At 41.2% G+C, this 17,854-nt stretch overlaps 1 protein-coding gene across 2 annotated transcripts in view; it reads left to right on the top strand.

The window, feature by feature from the left end:
* LOC122565126 (AP-1 complex subunit mu-1) overlaps positions 1-17,854 on the top strand; it is a 99,751-nt gene that overhangs the window by 13,499 nt on the left and 68,398 nt on the right. For both annotated transcript variants that reach the window (XM_043720762.1, XM_043720763.1), the window contains exons 5-9: positions 3,762-3,909; positions 4,927-5,053; positions 12,751-12,893; positions 15,299-15,370; positions 17,568-17,726. In XM_043720762.1, the coding sequence (XP_043576697.1) occupies positions 3,762-3,909; positions 4,927-5,053; positions 12,751-12,893; positions 15,299-15,370; positions 17,568-17,726 (649 nt within the window). The remainder of the gene's footprint in view (positions 1-3,761; positions 3,910-4,926; positions 5,054-12,750; positions 12,894-15,298; positions 15,371-17,567; positions 17,727-17,854) is intronic.

Genomic DNA, 17,854 nt, shown 5'->3' with positions numbered 1-17,854 from the left:
CTGTGCTGTTCCAGCAATAAAGTTTCAACTCCCATTGGTAACTACCACTTTGCTGAAATTCAGCATGAGCAAAAATGGATCTATTGAATAACTGCTCAATAAATGGCAGTGAATGAAGGCTTAGCCCATGCCCTCATCCCAGTATGAATTATTTTTTTAAAAACTCATCTCTGATTTACAGGGTTAACTTATACCCTGTATCTGTATGCTACCTTTTGTTTTTTTTAAAAAAAGTTTAATTCCTTACTGCGGTTAGTTTTTTTCCTGCTTATGATTATTTATGCATCATAAATAGCACAGAAACCGGGAATGCAGCCCAAATGATCTTTGGTAATGTTTATGTTCTGGAGGAGCCTCCTCCCACCTGTGTAGATATCCTTATGTTGACTTTTCCTGACAAGTAATAAAGTACCTCATTACCTAACTGTTTAAAAATTCAGCATCAATGAATGAATTTGCACATTTGGTTCCCAACATGCTCTTTACTTGAAAGATACATCAAAGTTAATAGTTGGACAAGTTACATTATTAAGTTAGACTATCAGATTTAACACTGAAATTAATGATGTGGCATTTATCTCACAAGTACTTGATGCCATAACGCAATTTTTGAGAATGGAAAGGTTTTTAAAGCTGAAGTGAAAATGGATAAGGTTTCTAACAAATGGTGGTACAAGGGTATGGATTACTTTCTTCACTGATCAGTGCATCAGATCAGTGTAGCTTTAAGATTAAAACATGATCAGGTCTTTGATAGGGTGTACGTTCCTAGGCATTTGCTGTATTGGCATGTCAAACAGTTTTGTTTGCTTTGGAGATGGTGCTGTTATGAATGTAAATGCTTTGAGACAAGAAGGTATGCAGTGAATTAAAGCAGATAAGTAAATGAGAGCAGGGAAATGTGCTGATCAGTTTTAGCTTGTTTTTTTGTAATATATGCACCAATTTCTTGAAACTCTTGGTAGTTCCAAGACCATAAATGCTGAGTGTTTTTTGCCATTACCTCTGAGAAACTACTTTTGTTGGCTAATAAAAGCTCATTCTATCTTTTTTCCAATCACTGGCATTAAGGTCAGTTGTAGTGCCTCAGCATTGCCCTGGCTGTTTGGTTATCTCAACGCAGACCTTTCTAATTTGGTAATGTGAGAAAGAAAGCTTATCTTTTTCTGGGCATGTCCACCCTGGCAATCTGTTGGTCTCTCTGCTAGCTTGTCCCCGTGTCTCACTGTCATTCCATCCAGAGCCAATCTACCATGCATAACCTTGAGTTTATCTAGAACTCTGCTGCCTGTTTTCAAGAAGGCATCCACCCCTCTGATCACTGATCTACAATGAATGCATGTTAAGGGTGTAACATCACAGAGGCAATGTTACTAGACCACTAGTTTAGAGGTGTAGAATGATGACCCCAGTGTATGAGCTTAAATGCCATCACAGCAACTCTGGGAAATTGATCATACTCTCTGCCTTTCCTACCTGAGACTGTCCTTCAGCAGCAACTGAATCAGTCAGGCACAACCTTTTGGCATGAGGCTGCAACCACTCAGATGGACTCTGGACATAGTAAGCAGTACCTGGCTGGCTCGGATTCTGAAAGCTTTATTGCTTTTGCTGGTCTGAGGGGTGATCCAGTAATAATACTTCCTTTAACCCTCTTGTCCTTGCTGCCTTTTGATCTGAAGAATACTGGCACAGTGGAGTCTGTCAACCCTTTGAGTGTGGCCCAAAAACTTTAGGAATTGACTCCAGAGATGGGGCATTTGGAGACTGGATCTCCTGTGACGACACCCAGCGAAATGCGTCCAACCAGAGTTAGCAATGTAACAAAGGGTAGTACCAGATTTTTTTTGTGCACTCCTAAGAGTAGAACAGACAAAATTAACATGAGGTCTGATGTGTCCAAAATTGCAGAGCTTTGATAATATAAATTTAAAACAAGACAATTTCCGTTCTTCCTGGTATTTGTAACTAGAGGACAACTGATTTAAATGAATCACAGGGCAGACAGAGGCTGATTAAGATTCTTGGTCCTTAAGCAATTTCTTTTGGATGTGAAAACTGGAATCAATCCTGTAACTTTTCAGGAAAGAAGAGGAATATCTGTTGAAACATTATAAAAGTATTGGGCGAAGACCAAGAAATTTGATAATGGGATGATGGGAGGTCATTCTCTGAGATCTGGTGCAACTGGGTGGATCAAAACATTCTAGTTTTCCTCGAACCATTATCGGAAGACTGAAAATCTTTTGATATCTTGTGATTTGTACACATTCTACATGTATTAATGTAAACCTGGAATTGCTTTTCTATAGTGTTGAAGTGTACATTTGCACTTATACAGAGAAGGCAAAAACCTGCCCTCCTGTTCAATGAAGCCAAACACCAAAGTTTTCATTTGTATCTTTAGTTGAATTTTGCTTGGTCATAAAGAATATAAATATTGTGGTTTTATGTTTATTTCACTCTACCCTTTTCTTCATTTTGCTTTGCTCTATAACTATCTGGTCATAGGATACAATAGTGGCATATTATTTGCTGAGTGAATGGTTTTTAAAATGAAGTTGCCAATGAAAATAATTGCTAATGAAATGCAGGTACTCCTTCTGCTTTGCATAATGCTATTACTCAGTAACAGTTTGTTTTCCCACAGGATGGTTGGCTGCAGTTACTGTCTGGCCATTTCAGTGTACTTTTAATCAGACCACCCACCCAATCTGGGAGCTTTTCCTGGATATCTGTGACCCTTTAGTGAATGGCACTTCTTATCTTGTGCCACTCTCGCAAACCCCCTCTGCTGCTTTGAAGTTAAAATGAAGGTTATTCAAAACCCCTCTTAACCAGAATGTAGTGTTTATAATAAGTTCGGAAGCGCCTAATCTGAGACAGGTGTTCTCTATTTGAAAATGGTAAAACAGTTCTTGAGTTGTAAGTACTGCTGGAAAGGTTTCTCTTGGGAATATGTTGGTGAACTTCCCTCTTTGATTGGCACAGGCAGCTTGGTGTCGCAATGGAATTGCTAGTATTGATAAAGCTCTGATGAGTCATCTAGACTTAACGGCAGTTTGTTCTGTCCACGGATGCTGCCTGACCTGCTGTGATTTCCAGTATTTTCTGTTTTGAGCAAAATATAGGTCTGGAGTTTGAGGTCCCAATAGCGGTGAACTGGGGAGAGCAAAACTGTGATGGTAGGGTTGGTGAACGATGGGAGTTGAGCTGAGGATATCCACATAGTGGGGGACAGTAAAATGGGCAAGCAAAGCTAGATGTAGAGGCTACTGGTTGGACAGTGGGAAGGTGCTGGGGTAGTGATAGCTCAAATTAGAAATTCACTGAAGAAAACACTTCGGTAATTGTTGGTAATTATTTTATCATTAGGTTGAAGGTGAATCTCGAGGAGCTTGTCGTCATTTCTTCATATCAAATGGGAAATGGCATTCCAGGATTATTCTATGCCACAGGACCCCTCTGTTCACCCTGCCACTGAATCCCCACAGCAGCCAGTAGAGAACTTCTGTTGCCTGCAGCAGCAGATTGAAGAGCATAGTTTTAAATGCAGTCAGTGGGGTATGTCTCTGTATTGCTACTGACTTGGGAAATCCAAGCAATATTTACCCATCCAGCACCAAAGTGTTAGGACTGGAATCAAAGCTGTAGATAGATTGAAGAAACATGACTGCTGTACAAATTCAACATCTGGGTGTCACTTGTTAAGTTGGCCTTGTATTGGATGAATCTCCACCTTGTGTTCATTCCAATCTTAGGTACATCACGCAGGAAGGTCATAAGCTGGACACTGGGGCTCCCCGCCCACCAGCAACAGTCACTAATGCTGTATCTTGGAGATCAGAGGGCATCAAGTATCGGAAAAATGAAGTTTTTCTCGATGTTATTGAATCTGTCAACCTACTGGTAAGTTCATGCTCCGTAGACTATTTGTGCTTAGCAAAGTTCAAGACTTCCAATTCATTTGGGAGAGGGAGGAGAGAAAAGTCAAATCTGTCAAAACAAACAACACTCTTGAATGAAGCACCAGGCATTGGTAAATGCTCAGATCCTTCATACGAGTGGCTTTCCAGTTAATGAAGCCGTTTTATGACCTATGGATCATCCCTTAAATGAGTGCTGAGACCTGCATCCAACCTATTTCACTGCACAACTTAAAAAGGCCACTTGTATGCATTTCAGGTGATCTGGTGGCTTTTCCTCTACTTTGGTCTATCTACTTGACCTGTGTATGACGTATAGATGCAAATGTTTCCCAGTAAGTTGTGAGTACTACCTTGTGACAAGTATGAGGCATATGCAGCTGGGCTAATGATATGGGCTGCTCACAACGTTTTAAAGGAAGCATTGATACTTGAAAGGTGTGTGGGATACAAAAATATATTTTGAGTAGTATCACGGCAGCTTTCTGCAGTGGATAAGTGCATTCACCTCTGAATCCTGGTTTTGATTCTGCCGCTTGCTATTTGGATAAATATACAAGCTGCAATAATCCTGCTTCAGCCTGACAGTGACCATAATGCTGATAGTCAGTGGAACTGATGTTTATAAATTGGTAATGCCATCTGAAAGGGGACAGACGCAGGCAATGGATGTCATCCTGAGGCAGTGGACTTCTATGAAAGTTTGGGTTTTGTTGAGGCAGCTGTCCAAAGCTCGGTATAGGAATGACTGTCCTTAAAGTCACAGCAAAAGAATTAAAAAGTTGCCATTCCCCATTCTGATGTTGCTCACCTCGCTGAGCATTAAAAAAGTTAAACTTCATTTCTTGAATGTTTTTTGAAGTGTTGTCCCATGTTCAGTGCCTGAATGTTTCATCGTTTGATTTTCTAGTTTGCATCAGTAAAAACTTTTATATACTTTGTTTGAAAGGAAAATCAATGTGAATCAGTTCTACAGTTGTCATCTTTTCTGTCACTCTAGGTTAGTGCTAATGGAAATGTGTTACGTAGTGAAATAGTTGGCTCTATCAAAATGAGAGTATTCCTATCGGGCATGCCAGAGTTAAGACTTGGACTTAATGACAAAGTATTGTTTGAAAACACAGGCCGTAAGTATTCTTTTAGTTACTGTGACAAGCAAATTGTTAATTGTTAACCCTTCTGTTTCTTGTGCATAAAGAAAATATGGCTAAAACTCTGTACTATACTTGTGGGATTTAGCATAGGGAATCTTGGGCAGTTTCTTGAGATTTTTAACTCCTTTTAATATCCAAAGGATATAGTTTGTAAAATTGAAGCTACCAGTTTGATGAAATTTGGAGGAAGTGGAGTTAAATGTTCCAGATGTGTCCTCTTGGAAAGATCAGAAATCATATCACATCACACCAAGTTATAGTCCCAACAGGGTTATTTGAAATCACAAGCTTTCAGAATGCTGCTCCTTGGTCAGGTGAAGTAAAGGGAAGCACACAGGCACAGAAATAATGGACAGAGAGATCATACAAATGGTGTGAGTAGAGTGTCTACAGGCTGATGGAGTGAGTAAAATGTCAATAGCTGAATAAGCAAGTGAAGGGATGACCTATATGATTAATTAAGGCAGAGAGATAATTACAAAAAATTAATAATAAGGTGGTGGAGACCAACCAAATGGCTGGCATAACATGATTGGTATTTTTCGCAGTCTTCAACAAGTCATCAATGGCGACGAACTGTAATCTCGGAAAACTAATTAGGGCGTAGTCATGTAATGTGTGTTGCAGTGTAGGAAATCGAGAGTGCAAAGTTATTCCAGGGTCAAAAGACAAGATACGAGTAACTGCGAAAGGATAGAAAAAAGCTAGAAAAAGTATTGAATGCACCAAACTGGGCAAAAATAAAAGGATATGCAATAAAAGCTGTAAATAGGGCAGTGACCGCACTGTATCTGGTGGTGTTGCACGCCCATTTGTGGAAGAGTTGTGCAGTGCTATGTGAGAAGCATGTGATGAATTGTGTGATTAGCAGTGAATTGGGGGAGCTGGCTGTGAAACCTGCTAATGAAAGGAAATCACCTTAATTTGTAGAATGTCCTTTTACAATTAGATTGCATCCAATCACTTTGCAGGTAAGAATTACTTTTGAAATGTGATCCCACGGTGTAATGTAGAAAATGCATCAGCTAATTCACACACAACAAGATCCCATGAGGAGTGTAATTCCCGTAACATGACAGACTCTTAAGACACAGAAGCTGGCTATCTAGCCTAGATTTCAGAAAGCTGGCAAATTTAGTTCCACATGTCTTTTTTTTTGTGATCACTGGCAAACTAGTTTTCTTCAGTACATGGTCAATCTTATTCCACCATCTCTTCAGGCAATGTATTCAGATCTTAACAATCCTCTGTATTATATCATCCCAAGTTCATTTATCAGTTACTTTCAATTTGAGATCTATGGTTGTCTTACCTTTGTCAGAGGATATAGCTTTTTCCTACTTGCTGTATGAAAGCCTCTCATAATTTTGAATGCCTCTGAGGTTTCCCCTTAACATTCTCTGCCGTAAGAGAGCAATTCCAGCTTCTCTAATTGCTCCATGTCAGTTTGCTGGATGACTTGGGTGTAGATGATATGGGTGATTGAACTATCAATGTCTGTACTGGCTGTAGTAGTTCATGGAAGCCTGCATCTTTCTAGCTTGATGCAGAATGGTGCTCTTCAGGCTGTTTCTCTTTTAGAGGCGTATATGGTACTATGTGGACTGAGGCTTAAGTGATGCTGAGGCTCCTTTGTACCCATTTCAGGACCTTGATGTTCTTCCTAAAGTATGGTGCCCAGATTTGTGCACTAGCTAAGGCTAAATTGAGATTTGTAAAGGTTTAATACTGTTTCTTGTTTCTGTATTCTCTCTTCTTATTTGTAAAACCAAATATTCCACAAGCTTTCTTGACTGACTTCTCAAGTTGCCATTTTGTCTTCAAATGTTTGAATACCCAGCCCACGTCCCTCTGTTCTTGTAACATTTAGATAACATTGCTTGCCACATTATTTCTTCAAATTGCATCACTTTACAATTGCACAGAGTCATTTCATCTTGGATCTGCCTATTTTACCAGTCTGTCTTCAAGTCTTCTATTTTAATTTCCCAGTCTCTTCCCATATCCCTTAGCTTCCTAAGACCAAGCATCAGTCCGTCTCAGCCTTAAATATTTTCAGTAATGGCACATCCACATCTCTGAGGTAGAGAATTCCAAAGACTCTCAAGTCCTCATCTCAGTCTTACATAATTGACCCCTTTTCCAGAGGCCATCCCCCTGTATTCAAGATTAAATAAAAACAAGGACTGCAGATGCTGGAAACCAGAGTCTAGATTAGAGTGGTGCTGGAAAAGCACAGCAGGCCAGGCAGCATCCGAGGAGCAGGAAAATCGACATTTCGGGCAAAAGCCCTTCATCAGGAATAGAGGCACCCTGCCTCTATTCCTGATGAAGAGCTTTTGCCCGAAACGTCAATTTTCCTGCTCCTTTGATGCTGCCTGAGTTGCTGTGCTTTTCCAGCACCACTCTAATCTAGACTCTGTAATCGAGATTGCCCAGCCCACTTAGTGTCTAACTTGTCAAACCCCTTAAAAAATATGCTTCTGTTAAGACTTGCAAAGTATGAGCATGTTGTAAGTAGTGTTATCTGCAGACTTCTGGAATTAGCTACTCCCTACTATCTACTCCTAATTCCTGGTCACCTATGTAAAATGAGAACTGATTGGTTCCAGTATAGACCTTTTCTCCCCTGTCAGACAAACACCCATTTACTCTTCCATCTGTTCCTTGGCCAATTTTATACCAATGTTGAATCCAGCTTGTGTTTGTTGAGAGACCAACACTGGGCAAGATTCTGATGAGAACTCCCCAACTCTTTTAGTGTATTATAGCCAGATAAATACAGAGTCAACGCTATGTACAGATTCTCCTGCTCCTTGGATGCTGCCTGACCAAAACCACACACTCGACTCTGATCTCCAGCATCTGCGGTCCTTACTTTCTCCTATGTACTGATCTGCCAACTTTGCAGTTGTCATGCTCTTCATTGCTGCTGCTGTAAGAAGAACATAAATAACCTTCACAAATAAACCAGATTGCTCACTTCTCTAAAAGGCCAAATGTTATTTTTTACAAAACCAATTAATTTCCAGATGATGTGTTGGCCAGGAGTGATCTCTTGCCCACAAACCACCAGTTGCCTTGTTTGTGCCAGCAGTCCTCGTGCTTCCTGCAATTAGGAGCCAACTTGACTTGTGCCAAACCATTTGGAAGGTTGCTGCCCCGTTTTGTGCCTTGTAATTTCACTGGATTAAAGCAGCTGTTTGTTTAACCAAAGCAGAGCTCTAATGAAAACACTGCAGTCAGTCAATAATTGTGTTTTCCGCAAAATGCTTATTTATATCAGAGAGAGAAGTGGTGGATCTGTTGCTATGATATGTTACATTCAGTTTATGATGAAGAGAACCTGCACAGATAAATTGAGCGACTGATGTGACCTGGCTCACAGTTACTAGAATGGTTGTGAGCCTTCGCAGACACATTTCACAAAGTGCCTCCACTTCTGGGTGGGAAGGGGAGAGAAGGAGGGGGAGGGAAGAGTGATTTTTACAGCAGCAAGTGGAACTAATTTTGCCTTGTCCGTATTATTTTCCTGTTCCTCAGGTCAAGAAAGAAATACATTCCACTTGTGGGTCACCCATACACATCCCCAAGATGACCAAACAATGTCCAATACACTAACATCATTTAAAGACTGCTTTGACACTTGCCAGAAATAGAAAGGCATAAACCATTTAAAAGGAGTTGGTGTGGAATATTTCTGTCTTGCCTGAATAGTATAAAGAGTGGTTCCACTCCTTCTGTTTGAGGAAGCACTGTTCGCCAAGTGCTACAACCTAATGTAAGCTGCTCAACCGAAGGATGCTTCACACCTGGCAGCAAGTATCCCACTTACTTTGCACCTGCCCCAAGATAACAAACAGGAATCTGGGAGCAGCAAATAAGGGTGACCTAAATATTGATGCACATCTGCTAAGGAAGAAAGGGAAAAGCTTACTGAGTGAAGACATTTGTTTTCCTGGAATGACAGGGGAGGATTTGGGTATATTACTGGATATCTGGTAATGAATGAATTGCACACTTTTAAGTAAGTCTGTTAAAATATTTTCATGTGAAAGTCAAAACTCAGATGAGGACTGAAATTAATGAAACTATAATTGATAGTTTGATCAGTTTATCAGAGTTTCCTGATGACTAGATAAAGGCAGGATAGCATTCCTTTAAGAAAATACAATTACATTTATCTGTTGGGATAGCATTTGAAATGATATGTAGGGGAGTGAAAATTGGAAGAGGACTAATCTTTATACATGAGACTATGAAGGTACGAGTTCACATGGACATGATCTCTACTTGTTGGTGCATTGTAAATCTGTATTGAAGAGGATGTTGGAATTGCATTTACCTCTGGTCCAGAATGAAGCATTAAATTTTCTGCTGTGATCTCTCTTCACATTGAGAAATTTCTGATGATAAAGTTGTGTTCTTTCGTAGAGTCACAGAGTCATAGATTTATAGCATGAAAAGAGACCCTTCGGTCCAACTTGTCCATGCCAACCAGATATCCCAACCAAATCTAGTCCCACCTGCCAGAACTCGGCCCATATCCCTTCAAACCCTTTGTATTCATATACCCGTCCAGAGGCCTTTTTAATGTTGCAATTGTACTAGCCTCCACCACTTCCTCTGGCAGCTCGTTCCATACACATATCACCCTCTGCGTGTAAAAGTTAGGTCTCTTCTATATTTCTATCCTAGCCCAGGGAAAACACCTTGTGTATTTAACTTTTCTGTGTCCCTCATGATTTTATAAACTTCTATATAAGGTCACCCCTCATCCTGTGATACTCCAGGGACTACAGCCCTAGCCTATTCAGCCTCTCGCTGTAGCTCAAATTCTCCAACCCTGGCAGCATCCTTGTAAATCTTTTCTGAACCCTTTCAAGTTTCACAACATCTTTCCGATAGGAAGGAGACCAGAATTGCACACAGTATTCCAACAGTGGCTTACCCAATGTCCTGTACAGCAGCAACATGACCTCCCAACTCCTGTACTCAATACTCTGACCAATAAAGGAAAGCATACCAAACACCACCTTCACTATCCAATCTACCTGCGATTCCACTTTCAAGGAGCTATGAACCTGCACTCCAAGGTCTCTTTGTTCAGCAACACTCCCTCGGACCTTACCATTAAGTGCATAAGTCCTTCCCCAAAATGCAGCACCTCGCATTTATCTTATTTAAACTCCATCTGCCACTTCTCAGCCCATTGGCCCATCTGATCAAGATCCCGTTGTAATCTGAGGTAACCTCCTTCGCTGCCCACTATACCTCCAACTTTGGTGTCATCTGCAAACTTGCTAACTATACCTCTTATGCTCACATCCAAATCATTTATATAAATGATGAAAGATAGTGGACCCCGCACTGATCATTGTGGCACTCCACTGGTCACAGGCCTCCAGTCTGAAAAACAACCCTCCACCACCACCCTCTGTCTTCTACCTTCGAGCCAGTTCTGTATCCAAATGGCTAGTTCTCCCTGTATTCCGTGAGATCAAAGTCTTGCTGACCAGTCTCCCATGCGGAACCTTGTCAAAAGCCTTACTGAAGTCCATATAGATCATACCTACCACTCTGTCCTCATCAATCTTCTTTGTTACTTCTTCAAAAAATTCAATCAAGTTTGTGAGACATGATTTCCCACGCACAAAGCCATGTTGACTATCCCGAATCAGTCCTTGCCTTTCCAAATGCATGTACATTCTGTCCCTCAGGAATCCCTCCATACTTGCCCACCACCGACGTCACGCTCATTGGTTTTTCCTTACCACCTTTCTTAAACGTGGCACCACGTTAGCCAACCTCCAGTCTTCTGTCACCTCGCCTGTGACTATCAATGATACAAATATCTCAGCAAGGGGCCCAGCAATCAATTCCCAAGCTTCCCACAGAATTCTAGGGTACACCTGATTAGGTCTTGAGGATTTATCCACCTTTATGCATTTCAAGACATCCAGTGCCGCCGCCTCTGTAATATGTACATTTTTCAAGATGGCACTATCTATTTCCCTACATTCTATATCTTCCATGTCTTTTTCCACAGTAAATACTGATGCAAAATATTCATTTAGTATCTTCCCCCATCTCCTGCAGTTCCACGCAAAAGCTGCCTTGCTGAATTTTGAGGGGCACTATTTTCTCCCTAGTTACCCTTTTGTCCTTAATATATTTGTAAAAACCCTTTGGATTCTCCTTTACCCCATTTCTCAAAGCTATCTCATGTCCCCTTCTTGCCCTCCTGATTTCCCTCTTAAGTATACTCCTATTGCCTTTATACTCTTCAGGATTCACTCGATCTCTCCTGTCTATACTTGACATATGCTTCCTCCTTCTTCTTAACCAAACCCTCAATTTCTTTAGTCATCCAGCATTCCCTACACATACCAGCCTTTCCTTTCACCCTATCAGGAATATACTGTCTCTGGACTCTTGTTATCTCATTTCTGACGGCTTCCCATTTTCCAGCCGCCCCTTTACCTGCGAACATCTGCCCCCAAGCAGCTTTTGAAAGTTCTTGCCTCATACCGTCAAAATTAGCCTTTCTCCCATTTAGAACTTCAACTTTTACATCCGGTCCATTTATTCCTTCACTATTTTAAATCTAATAGAATTATGGTCACTGCCCCAAAGTGCTCCCCTACTGACACCTCAGTCACCTGCCCTGCCTTGTTTCCCAAGAGTAGGTCAAGTTTTGCACCTTCTCTAGTAGGTACATCCACATACTGAATCAGAAAATTGTCTTGTACACACAATAAATTCCTCTCCATCTAAAGCCTTAACACTATGGCAGTCCCAGTCTATGTTTGAAAAGTTAAAATCCCCTACCATAAACACCCTATCATTCTTACAGATAACTGAAATCTCCTTACAAATTTTTTTGTCAATTTCCCTCTGACTGTTAGGGGGTGCATAATATAATCCCAATAAGGCGGTTATCCCTTTCTTATTTCTCAGTTCCACCCAAAAAACCTCCCTGGATATATCTCCGGGAATATCCTCCCTCAGTACAGCTGTAATGTTATCTCTTATTAAAAATGCCACTCCCTCTCTTGCCCCCCTTTCTATCTTTTCTGTGGTATTTGTATCCTGGAACATTAAGCTGCCAGTCCTGTCCATCCATAAGCCATGTTTCTGTAATTGCTGTGATATCCCAGTCCCATGTTCCTAACCATGCCTCGAATTCATCTGCCTTGCCTGTTAGGCCTCTTGCATTGAAATAAATGCAGTTTAATTTATCAGTCCTACCTTGTTCTCTGCTTTGTCCCTGCCTGCCCTGACCGTTTGACTCGCATGTGTTCTCAAATGTACCAGTCTCAAATTGATCTCTTTCTTCACTATCTCCTTGGGTTTCCCCCACCTCCGCCCATCTTACTAGTTTAAATCCTCCCGAGCAGCTCTAACAAATCTCCCTACCAGTTATTAGTCTCTTTCCAATTTAGGTGCAATTTGTCCTTCTTGTACAGGTCACTTCTGCTCCAAAAGAGCTTCCAGTGATCCAAAAATGTGAATCCTTTCCCACTTAACACATTGTGTTTGTGTTGTTGCCAAAGAACAGTGAAGGAACAATCAACAAAATCTTTGATTTTTGTTTAGTTTGAAGAGAAGTGTTCTACGTGTCAGCACCCAGACTATGTTAAAATGTTTTCCTTTCTTTCCTGAGGCAGGAGGGAAAAGCAAATCTGTGGAATTGGAAGATGTGAAATTTCACCAATGTGTGCGCCTCTCTAGATTTGAGAATGACAGAACCATTTCCTTCATTCCTCCTGATGGAGAGTTTGAGTTGATGTCCTACCGTTTGAACACACATGTAGGTACTGAGCTGGGCACAATGAACCATGGATGAGTCGGTAACAACTGTGCAGTCAACATTATATGTGTGTATTGTGGTTAGCACTGCTTTCTCACAGCACCAGGGACGCGGGTTCAATCCCTACCTCAGGCAACTGTCTTTGTGGAGTTTGCACATTCTCCCCGTGTCTGCATGAGTTTCCTCCTGGTGCTCTGGTTTCCTCCCACAGTCCAAAGATGTGCAGGTCAGGTGAATTGGCCATGCTAAATTGCCCGTAGTCTTAGGCGCAGGGGTGATTGTAGGGGCATGGGTCTGGGTGGGTGTGGACTTGTTGGGCCGAAGGGCCTGTTTCCACACTGTAGAGAATCTAATCTAATCTAATATTAACTTGGGGAAATCATTAAGATTCCCAGTGAATTTATCAATATTGTGATCCAGTGCATTGCCAGTTACTTCAATAAATTACTCACTTGCAGGGGATTAAATACATGGAACTCTTTTGTTCTGCAAAGCTTTTAATGTTGCAAAATTACTGAGGATTAAAAAAGTTTCCATTAGATTGGAAATTCAGTTGTACAGGACACTGTTGAGACTACATTTGGAATACTGTGTATCACATTGGTCACCTTAATTAAAGAAGGATATAAATGCATTGGAAGAAATTTGAAGGTTTACTAGACTAATATCTGGAATGGGCAAGTTGTCTTATGAGGAAGGGTTGGGCAGGTCTGACCTTTATGCGCTGGAGTTTAGAAGAGTAAGAGGTGACTTGATTAAAATATATAAAATTCCTATAGGTCTTGACGGGATGGATGTGGAAGGGTCATTTCCTCTTGTGAGAATCCAGAATGAATGGTTTTGGTTTTTAAAAAAAAGGCACTTATTTTAAGATTTTTTTTGTGGGTCTTTGCAACTCTCTTCTTTAAAAGGTAGTGGTACCAAGCTCTTGGAATATTTTTAAGGCAGAGATCAATCCTTGATAAGCAAGGAAATAGGAAGTTATTAGGGGATCTTTGGCAGGAATGTGGAGTGACAGATAGCCATGATCTTAGTAAATGGTGGAGCAAACTCAAAGGGCTGATGGGGAAGTGATAGCTGCTTGGATTAGTTAAGTGGATGTTATACTTGTTGAAACCGCTGAAATCTGAAACATCAGTACTTGAAAGCCAATAAATATAACCACACCAGTAGAACTGTTCTGGATGTTTCTGCTCAGCAGAATCTGACTCCTTCAGCGAAACATCCTAAATCCAAATCAAGGCAAGTGCTGACCTTTTTTTGAAGTGGTAATTTAGAGAATCTGGATTGGATGGTGGCAGAATAAGGGGAATCTGTTATCTCAATTAGGTGAATTTGGATCCTCAGAATGAATGGAAACTGCTGTGAGTAAATTGGGGTTGTAGATGGGAATGGGGCTGTTGCCTGGGTTATGAGAATGACTGAGTGAGTGGGATCGTGGTCATATGTGACGTTGGGTGGGTTAAGATGTTGTTGGAGCTTCAGTTGGTCAGTTTGGGCAGGTTACAGTTGCAATGAAAGAGAGGGCCAGGGTCTGTGGCTTGAGTTGTGCTGCCATGCTTCTTTAGTCCTATGTTCAGCTGTAAAAGTTCCAGAGGTTTGTATAAAACATAACTTTCAACTTTGGGAAAATGCTTAGTTGGCCTTGTTTTGTTGTATTGACATGCCAAGCTATAATTATAGAGCAAGTACTTGTGGAAGTCATCAAACCTCAATGTGTGACTAGGCAACCTAGAGTTGTCCTAGCATGAAAATTAACAATTAATCCTGATTAAAGGGCTGTGTGTGATAATTAGGCTATCTTACAAGTAAGTCACCAATTTTGAAATTCATATTCACAGCCCAGAGAGTTTACAGTTTTTCTCTCAAATCTGATAATGCTTCTCCAAAGAAAATAGTTTGTTAGTTATTTTCTCCTGAATTTTATAACTTTTTCTGGTATTCTGTGCATGCCGAATTTTTGGTAAGCTATTTCTGTCTCCAAATCTGTAATCAAGTAAACAAAAGCAGAAAGATGTAGAATACATGATTTCCAATAATGCAGTGCTAACAGCCTGCAGTGTACAGGTCTTGGCTCATGATTGAAATCCTTTGGGCGTACCACTAACACCACTGTTTTAATGAGTTAGTTAATGCCTAATGTATGTGCTCTTGATTAAATGTATACATTGAACTAACTGATCTTCTTTAAAGAACTGCATCTGTAATTGTGAAGCATATACTGTCGAGGTTTCCTTGTGTGTGTGTATAGTAGTACGTAGCCACATCCTTGCATTAATGTGGACTTTTTCATTTAGTACAGATGAGTACTGAGCCTGCCCTAGGGAATGTTGACTTTTGATATGCAGCTTGTCCATTCAAAACCACAGCTGTTGGTAACACTTCTGCATCTTTTTGATCACCAGGTCAAGCCTCTGATCTGGATCGAGTCAGTGATTGAGAAGCACTCCCACAGTCGAATAGAGTACATGATTAAGGTCAGCTACTTTTTTTCTCACATGCAAATTTGCAAATGGATATTGGAGTGAGTGACCATTTTCTGAAATATTCATAGGGCTTTCAGAAACTCAGATCTAACTCTCTGACAAATCAGCTGTAATAAACTTAATCAGTATCATCTTTGTTGAAGAAGAGTAGAAAATACAATTAACCATCATGCTGGAAAGCTTTGGAGAGAGATGGGCTGGGAACAGACAGGTGGGACCTTGTTTAGTTTGGGATTATGGTTGGCATGGACTGGTTGGACCGAAAGGTCTGTTTCCGTGCCATGTAACTGACTCTGTGCTGCCTACTTCAGAATTCCCTTTGCTGTCCAGGCATCACGTTAGTTCATATTTAAAGCCAAACTGTCAATTTCTTACCTAATCTCTGGCATTAATAATACTGGTCTAAAAGAGCATAAAAATAGTGACAGCTAGAAAATCTGCAGCTCCATTCACCCTATCCCACATGATTGTGATACCTTTGAGAAGCATACTCCACCCTATCAAAAACTCATTTGCAATCTGTATTCACTTTGTGACTGCCAAGACCAGCCACATAGTATATAACTCTGTACCGTGCCTACCCTGATGTGTAGTTTTAAACATGGACACCAGGCACAAGACTGATATTGGGACTCTGTAGGTTTCTGTCCCTGGCCCAGACCAACCTGACTGATACCCATTGACCACCCTGAACTTCCCCTTCCTTGAACACACTACCTATCCCCTGCATCGCACAGGCCTGGCATAACTACACCCCTTTCCCTGCCTCTGGTCCTGCTGACCAGACCCCTGACTGCCTTTCCCAACCAAACTGCCCAATTACGGTGGCACAGTGGTTAGCACTGCTGCCTCACAGCACCAGAGACCTGGGTTCAATTCCAGCCTCAGGCGACTGACTGTGTGGAGTTTGCACATTCTCCCCGTGTCTGCTTGGGTTTCTTCCGGGTGCTCCGGTTTCCTCCCACAGTCCAAAGATGTGCAGGTTAGGTGAATTGGCCATACTAAATTGCCCGTAGTGTTAGTTGCAGGGGTACATGTAGGGGAATGGGTCTGGGTGGGTGCGCTTTGGCGGGTCGGTGTGGACTTGTTGGGCCGAAGGGCCTGTTTCCACACTGTAAGTAATCTAATCTAATCTAATCAGTAATCTAATTACTCACCTACCTATCTACCGACACTTACAGCTCCCCACAAACTCTCTGCCTCCATTTCCCCATCTTTGGTAATACTCTCACACTAAATATTTAAACTTAAAGCCCTGTCTTTCCCTGACTCTATTCTGATTCAGAGCTCCTCCATACCCAATGTACTTCACAGTTTTCTAACTTTGAAGGCCATGTTTTGACATCCCAGAGATAGTACTGGCCAGTAAGATCAAATTACTGAAGATGCTAGAATCTGTACTGAAAACAAAAAATTGCTGGAAATCACAGCGGGTTGGGCAGCTGCCTGATTTTTCCAGTATTTTTGTTTTGGTTTATAGTACCGGTCAGCGTTGGGTTAGGTGTTTTTGTGTGAAGCTGCAATCCGGTGATAATTGCTTCTTGGTGATTCTGGGCCATGTTTCTATGTAACGTGCAGTGAGAAAACATTCACCCACACGGTGTTGTGAGAAACACGCTGCAAGGACACCATAAAATTGTAAGGCAGTATAAGCACAGAGGAATGCTGATGTCTGTGTTGGTTACTTGAAGCAGCAGTTCACCTGGTGAGAGTAATGGAATCTAGCTGCCAATCTGATTGGAACTCAGAATCGGAGGTACCGGCCATAGTGAGTCTTTGTCAAAGTATAAGCTGATGTGGACAGTGTCTACATCAGCCTCCACCACCTCAGTTCAGTCAGGAGTAACAGCCTGTCTGCATCTATTCTGCAAAATTCTCTTAAAAATTTATTAGTTTTAAATGAGATCATCTCGCATTCTTCTAAATCTTAGAGAATATCAACCCATCCTCTCCTCTTAGGAGCCTCTCATTCCAGAAATTGCGCTTCCCTATATTAACCAGTTGGCACTGGGTTTTGGTGCAAATTACACTAATCGTGTTTGTATAATTCTGGTGTCAATGTTGAATTGTACCTCCAATTTGAGTGCGTAACAGAAGGTGTAACTTTAATTGAATATGTCATGTGCTGTGTTTTTGCGTTATCAATGAAAAGACATCAAAAACTTCAAAAATTTGTTGTCTCCTCCAGGCAAAAAGTCAGTTCAAACGTAGGTCGACAGCGAACAATGTCGAGATCCACATTCCAGTCCCAAACGATGCAGACTCGCCCAAGTTTAAGACCACAGTGGGTAATGTGAAATGGGTGCCAGAAAGCAGCGAAATAGTATGGTCAATCAAATCATTCCCGGTAAGGATCCTTTTTGGTGGTTATTGGAGTGATGATTTTAAAATTTTTCAAGTGGATTGATCAGATTTTTGTTCAGCGAGGGTATTAGGGCTCTTGGAGTTTATCTTCTGTGTATAGTAAAGACTATT

Source organism: Chiloscyllium plagiosum, chromosome 31, assembly GCF_004010195.1.
Source record: "Chiloscyllium plagiosum isolate BGI_BamShark_2017 chromosome 31, ASM401019v2, whole genome shotgun sequence".
Taxonomy (NCBI): Eukaryota; Metazoa; Chordata; class Chondrichthyes; order Orectolobiformes; family Hemiscylliidae; genus Chiloscyllium; species Chiloscyllium plagiosum.
The sequence above is the reverse complement of the archived record's forward strand: the minus strand, read 5'-3'. Positions and strand labels throughout refer to the sequence as shown.